This window comes from Nesoenas mayeri, assembly GCF_963082525.1.
Source record: "Nesoenas mayeri genome assembly, chromosome: 1".
In the NCBI taxonomy this organism is placed as follows: domain Eukaryota; kingdom Metazoa; phylum Chordata; class Aves; order Columbiformes; family Columbidae; genus Nesoenas; species Nesoenas mayeri.
In genome coordinates, this window is record NC_137541.1 from 122,634,667 (window position 1) to 122,642,109 (window position 7,443).

The following is a 7,443-nucleotide window of genomic DNA, read 5'->3' on the forward strand; positions in this document are numbered from 1 at the left end:
CACTTGTGGTAATGAGTTTCAACACCATTTGTCATTAGGCCTTAAAGCCCATATCCAGCTTCCTGCTACTTCAGTGTTTTAAGGGCAGATATTTTCTGGTGAAATTTCTGTAAAACTCCATAATGGGAAGATACGGATGTGCATACTTCATTGCATGTTTCATCAGAGTTAATGAATGTGGTGGCTTTTCTGTATTTTGTATACTGGATCTTTCATATAGCTCTCTTCAATAATACAGTTACATGCTGCCACCTTGAGTGCCTGTTACAGCATAACATCTATTCAAACCTTAAAATTACTCATGAATGATGGATTCATTGATAATAATGAAACAGCTTTGGCTTTTATGCTTTTTTCAGACTTTGCACATTGGAAGCTCACATTTGGCGCCACCAAATCCAGACAAACAGTTTTTGATTTCACCTCCTGCCTCACCACCTGTTGATTGGAAGCAAGTAGAAGATGCTACTCCAGTCATTAACTATGACCTTTTATATGCTATCTCCAAGTTAGGACCAGGTAAGAAGGAATAGAAACACTAGATTGAGTAAAACACCTTTTAAACTTTCTGAATTTATAGAACTCTTCAAATGAGTTAATACCTACCAGTTAAATTTGTAATATCAGAAAAAGAGTTAGTAAAAAGTAATTCCTTACACACATGGTAATTCCATAAGATCACTTGGAAATATGATCTATTTTGTGATTTTTAGAGAGCATGAATGTAGCTTCAGTAGTTAGCTTGTTCATCAGAATTTTCAAGAAGCAGCTTCCTAACCTAAAAACAAAGAGGCAGTTGTGTAATTACATGCCTCTTGAGGGAATGGGAAAATCCTGTTTCAAACTAAGACAATGAACCAGTTAACAGCTATATAGCTCTATACTAGAATTACCTCTGCAACTGAGGTGGTACAGAAACTATCAGTATCAGCCTCATTTTCTTTTGGAGTTAAGAGGGAGAAGTTTCTGCCACTCCTTGCTCCCAAATTTAATTTGTTGCAATTTATTCATTTATTGGAAACTTTGAGATAGCTTCACCCCGGGAACAATAAAAGGTTGCATTTGGTTCATTTTCATTTTTTGTTTTAACTCACTGTCCAGACTGAAGGAGGTATTGACTGTACGCTCACTCCTTATTTCTAGTGCTATCCCATAAGCTGCTTATAATTTCAGCTAACCGTGCTGTGTAGACTGTTTATAGGTCTGTTATTAAAAATAGCACCACAGACAGGAGAAAGACTACTTTAAGGAATAGATGTAAAGTTCCACTGAACTGAACTATTTAGACATGATTCCACTTTTCAGTGATTAATGATCACATCCCTTGATGTCATTTTATACCTCAGTTAAGATAACTTCCATAATGAGAATCAGTGCAAGTTATATTTCCCAAAATCTACAACTCTGATTTAACCTGTTTGCAATGGTACTATTAGGTTTAGGAGAGAGAAGAAATGGCCACATTTAGTACCATATCAAAGAGCATAAAAGCTGTAATCTAAGTCATTTTGTGGTATTTTTATAGTGTTTACATAGCAGCTTAGTGAATACGTCTTATTATGTCAGTAGTAAGGGGTGGAGAAGAGGGTAGGGCAGAACTTTTCCTCATGCATCAGTGTTCTATGCAGTAGCTTAGCACAATGGCTTATGTGATTCTGAAGAACTGAAGGCAAGAGCCTCTATGGAACTGCTCTTTGTGCCAGTTCCCCTTCCTAAAGTTGTTGAGGGAACAGAACAGAGATGGCTTCAGGGCCTTGGCACACTAGAGTGTGCTGCTTGCCACAGGTGTGAGCTCTTCTGAACAGCTGATGTGCAGATCACTATAGCGGTCTTAATGGAGCTTGTCCTCTCCACGGAGAGGTAATGGGTATAAAGTAAGAAGAAATTAAGGGGAACTGATCAGGAAAGCAGTGAAAAGAAATAGTTTGCTCTTTCACTGATCTAAGATTAAAATTATTTAACACCTGGTTAGATTTTAAAAGCAATTCTTTATATTGTAGGGCAAATGGATTTCAGAGCAGTGGTCAACAAAATTTGTGTCATAGCACTTTTACACACTGGCTGTGTTGTATCTGAGCGTTTCGCATTATATATGTGTGGAGCCTGCTGTCTAGCTCTGCTTTTCCACAGAATGCCAGAACAATGTTAGAGCACCTCTGTGTGAGGTGGGGAAAACTACATCCAGCTTTCTTAACACTGAGAGCTTTGGGAAGAAGGAAGATCCTGTGGTTTTGTCATCATTCACTAAAACAAAGTCTGCGTGACACAGTGGATAGATAATCTTGTACGCTTTAAAATTACAAAAACCCACCAAGAAGAGTTATGACTGCTCATGTAGAATGTGTTCTTGAATGCCAAGGGTAACTTAGGTAAACTAGCATTTAAGAGAGCAGCTGAGCTATGTTGCTTTGAAAATAAAACTTTGAATGGATAATGTGACTGTTTGCAGTGCACCTCCCTGCACCATCTAATGTGTTGTGGTGTCAGGTTTTTGTCATGAGTGTAAAACTTAAACATTTTTGAGTTCCTTTCTTTTTAGTAATTTCATACTTTTTTACAGTATGGAACCTTTTTAACCAGTTTTGCTAATATTTTCACTTTCAGGAGAAAAGTATGAGCTACATGCTGCAACTGACACTACTCCAAGTGTTGTCGTTCATGTATGTGAGAGTGACCAGGAAAACGATGTTGAAGAAGAAACGAAGAAACCCAAACCAAAAATTATTCAGACAAGAAGGCCAGATTATACTCCTACCCATTTAAGCTGAACTGCTGTTGGTTTTCAAGGGTTACAAGTAGATGTATGCAAGGGAAACATTTACTGTGGAAACAACAGGTCACAGGTTTGGTAGCAGCAGTTACAGCAGGAGAAATTCCAATATAAGTTTGCTCAGAAAAAAAATATAGGAAGTTTCATCCTTATTTGTGATGCTGCGAGTTGATGGATGTCCTGAGTGTATTCCCAGATCAGTGGGAATGAAAGACAGGCAAAAGATGACATTTTGAGACATAACAGGACAAACTAGGTTTATTTTTTGCGGGGTTACTGTAAGCTGTTCCATTATAAAGCAACTGGGGGAAGCTTTCTTCTGTCTCACATAAATCCTCAAACTAGTAGGATAGTCATTGTGTGGAGTACATATCAAAAACAAGAGGTGGTTTTAAAGATTAAGGTATGGGAATCATAAACCTTTTTCTTATAGACTTTGTGCATGTGTATTCTTGGTCTTCTGAAGTAACTTTGCATTATTTTCTATAGTTTCTCACATGTTTCTGGAAATCTGGGAAATTGTTTAAAGTATTTATTATCTCAGCATCCCGAGTTACTACTAGATGTGTATATAAATATATATTTATATTTGTTTTTATTGGCACTCATTTTCCAGAAGGCATACAATTTCTTCAGCACCTTATTTTGGTGCTATGTAAATTTGTGCTTTTAAAATTTTAACCTTTTAAATGCCTATATAGGGTTTTATCTGGCAAAGTAATGGAAAAAATGTGCAATAGGAAAGTTGTTTAAATAATTTAAAATCAACTTATTTAAGCTTAAATAATTTATATCTTCAATAACATTTGTTCAGTAGCTTTGACTTTCTCATTTTGAAAAAAGTACTCTTAAATGTATAAATAAAACTCATGTTGCATAATCACAGCAATGTAATTTTTCAGTGAAAAACAAATGGTGATGGAGAGATGTGAACTCTACTCAGTGTGCGAATCTGCATTATTGTGAGCAAAGGTTTAACAGTGATTGAAAAATTGCACACAGTGTGTAGAACAGTGAAGAGAGCTGGAGTGCCTTTTCCTCCTTCATTCCTGATGTGAACTGTTCTACAAGCTGCACACTTGTATCTTTTTCTACTGGCTTTGTATGTCCATAAATATAAACTTTCTTAGCTTTGCTTCCAAAATAAGCTGGTATTTAGAAATGCTTAATGCCAAGTAACGATGCATACTTAAGTAATGGATGTATGTGGGAGACGCTTTAAGGTTTTTTTTAATATGTCCATGTTTAGAAACAGTAGCTCATGAGAAAAGTTTAGAGGAAGATCGCAGAAGTGTATTTTATTGCTTGTCTTTTTAAAATGGAGATCCTCACTTTGAAATAGGTTCCAGTATTTTTTTTAAGAGATAGTAACGAATATCTGTGGGAAAATATCACAGTTTTAGAAAGAAGTTGTTTGAAGCTTCTCAACACGTTTTTAGAAGTCAAAGCATGATTCTCTGGTTTGCTTTCGCCACAGTTGGTCTGAGAATGAGTTTTGTAGCTGGAGATAATATAAAGAAATTAATTCTGTGCCATTTGAAGCAAACATTGAAGCAAACATGCCCAGGTTCACACCTTGTTTTTTAAATAAATAGTATATATTTAAAAAAAAAAAAAAATGTACAATGAAGCCATTCCAAGCTGTTTTGCAGTGTTAACGTGGTATTATTGGAGGCCTCTCATTATACTTAGCAAAATAGAAATTGATATCCCGTGACCACAGAGAACAGGGTCATATTGAACTTCAGTAATACTTGCAGTTATCATCCTGTTTTGATTGGTATGCCCTGTAAACTGAAACAAACCCTGACACTTGGTGTCTGTCTTGGACCCAACTCAAGTGGTACTCTCTGCGTGTTAACAGTGTTCAGAAGACCTAAAGCCACATAGTGCTGGAGCTGTGTTTTATGGACAGGGGGTGCATAAGCTTATTTTGTGTTACCAGGGTGTAACAGTCAACTGGATACATATACTGCTTATTAACACAAAATAAATACATAAAAATAGCAACTTTGTAGGTTTGCCACAACTGCCTTTAAACCTTTCCAAGATTTTTTTTCCCATATTTCTCAAATTACTGCTGGACTTAATGTTTCGTTTCATTTGATTTAAAATTGTTTGTATAGTTGCTGTTCTGTCCTTTTTCCATCTTTCCATGATTACCAATCAAAGCATTAGTTTTGCGTTAGAAACCCAGGTAGTTACTGTTCTGCTTCCTAGCAATCTGAAGCAAGCAGTGCTACCTTTCAGTTGAACAGAACAGAGTGTGAAATACTAGTATGGTTTTCATTATTTTAGTACACTGACGTCTGCCTAATAAGATGGGCACTAGAAACCATGGAAGTCTTGGGATGGCTACAGTGTGTTTCCTCTTTTGATGGTAACTGTAAACAAAGGCTGTGAGACAGTAACTTGCCTGTCTTTCTGGTTGTGTATCCTGGCTTGTGCCACCCTCTGTTATCATTACTATGGTGTGCTGCTTGCTTTTTCTGTTTGTTTTTGGTTTTATTTTTTATTAAATGTTCAAATGAATGCTTAGCTGGTATTTTATACAATTGTATAGTATGGGGTATATTTAAATTAAAATATTTTGTTGTCTTCTTGTAAATGTTGTGGTCTTTATGCATGAAACATTGAAGATTTTGCAACAAAGTCTGAACTTTAAGCTTCCAAATACTTCTGGTTTGAAAAAGGTAAGAGTATTGTCCCAGGTCACATGCTTACCAACCAAATGAATTTATTGAGCGAAAAGCTTTCCAGCCTTTTGCTTAAGAGATTTGTGTGATCTCAGTCAAAGTATGAGAATCTACTAATGAATAAAATACAATCTGGAATATTCCAGTTAAAAACTGATGCTCCTGTGCCTGAAGTTGACATGCTTCCTAATATGTGTCAGCATCTTACTATTCTATAATAATCCCTGTGCATTCATAATATCCTCATCAGTTTTCTTCTGCAGCATCAACAATTCTATTTTTAAAGTTCTTGGAATACTAAAATATATCAGCATTTAAATGGCTTTGTGTTGCAAAACATGTTATGCAAAAATGCATTGAAGGTTTCACTTGATATGGATAGAAGTCTTTTCACAGCAGAAAGGAATTATTGATATTAGTGCTCATCATTCTTCTCAATACTTATGACTGGGAAGTATTGATGTTTGTAAGAAGTAGTTTGATACACAGAATTGATTTGAAATAGCAAAGTGCTACTGCTCATCAATAGCAAAACCCATCCAGGGGAATTCCTGTATAGAGTAACAGAAACAACTTGATCTTTAGGTGATCTAACAAAAGGCAGAAGGTGAAATAGCTATTCCAACAGAGTTGTTCTGCTTTATATAGAAGACTTAATTTCTTTTCCATTTCAGCAGTATAGCTCATGTTTTATTATTTTTTGCCAGGTCCTGCATTTGGGTCACGACAAGCCCAGGCAGAGCTACAGGCTTGGAGTGGCTGGAAAGCTGCCCAGTGGAAAAGGACCTGGGGGTGTTGATTGACAGCTGGCTGAACATGAGCCAGCAGTGTGCCCAGGTGGCCAAAAAGGCCAACAGCATCCTGGCTTGTATCACAACTAGTGTAGCCAGCAGGACTAGGGCAGTGATTGTTCCCCTGTACTGAGCACTGGTGAGGCCCCACCTTGAATCCTGTGTTCAGTTTTGGGCCCCTCACTACAGGGGTAGTGAGACATTGAGGTGCTGGAGAGAGTTCAGAGAACAGCAAGGAAGCTGGTAAGGGATCTGGAGCACAAGTCTGATGAGGAGCAGCTGAGGGAACTGGGGCTGTTTAGTCTGGAGAAAAGGAGGCTGAGGGGAGACCTTATCGCTGTCTACAACTACCTGAAAGGAGGTTGTAGCATGGAGGGTGGTGGTCTCTTCTCCCAAGTAGCAAACTGATAGGAGGAAATGGCCTCAAGTTGTGCCAGGGGAGGTTGAGATTGGATATTAGGAAAAATTTCTTCATGGAAAGGGTTGTCAGGCATTGGAACAGGCTGCCCAGGGAAGTGGTGGAGTCACCATCCCTGGAGGTGTTTAAAAGATCTGTAAACGAGGTTGAGACATGGTTTAGAGGTGAACTTGGCAGTGTTAGGTTAAAGGTTGGACTAGATGATCTTGAGGGTCTTTTCCAACTAAAGTGATTCTATGATTTGTCTTCTGCATAAGGATAGCATGAATAATCTCCATACATCTGTAAGTGCTCACCAGCATTTGTCATTTTGCAAGACTTTTTGCCAGCTCAGTGATACATGTTCCTGTTATTGGATTATGCGTTTGTGCACGTGTTAACTACATTAAGGAGCTCACGTGTTACGTAGGTGAACTCAACATCTAAGGTTAAATTTTGTTTCTCATCAGGGTTTTGTTTTTCAGAGCAGCAACAAGTGTAGTAACTTTGACGTTTGAAATACTGGACAAGTGTACTAGTTGTTCTTGTGTAGCCCAGACTTGTCAAGGGTGGGGAAGGAATGAACTCCAGCAACTCTTTCTCATACCATTTTAAAAGTAGCAGCATGGATTTTGCCCTAGGTGTGATCACCTGCCTAGTCAAATCTTGCTTTGTCACACTAGAAAGAATGTCTTGGGGAAGACAAGTTCTTTTAACTCTGTTTCAAACATACAAAATGATAGCAAGGGCTGGACCTTTACTCTAGACTAAGTTCAGGAATTCGTTTCC

The 7,443-nt window shown here is 37.7% G+C and overlaps 1 protein-coding gene across 1 annotated transcript in view; it reads left to right on the forward strand.

Moving 5' to 3' along the window:
- Positions 1-5,532, forward strand: part of RCAN1 (regulator of calcineurin 1) — a 40,827-nt gene extending 35,295 nt beyond the window's left edge. The window contains exons 3-4 of the mRNA XM_080347429.1: positions 360-519; positions 2,605-5,532. Of these exons, the coding sequence (XP_080203555.1) occupies positions 360-519; positions 2,605-2,768 (324 nt within the window). The 3' untranslated portion in view covers positions 2,769-5,532. The remainder of the gene's footprint in view (positions 1-359; positions 520-2,604) is intronic.
- Positions 5,533-7,443: the final 1,911 nt, after the last annotated feature.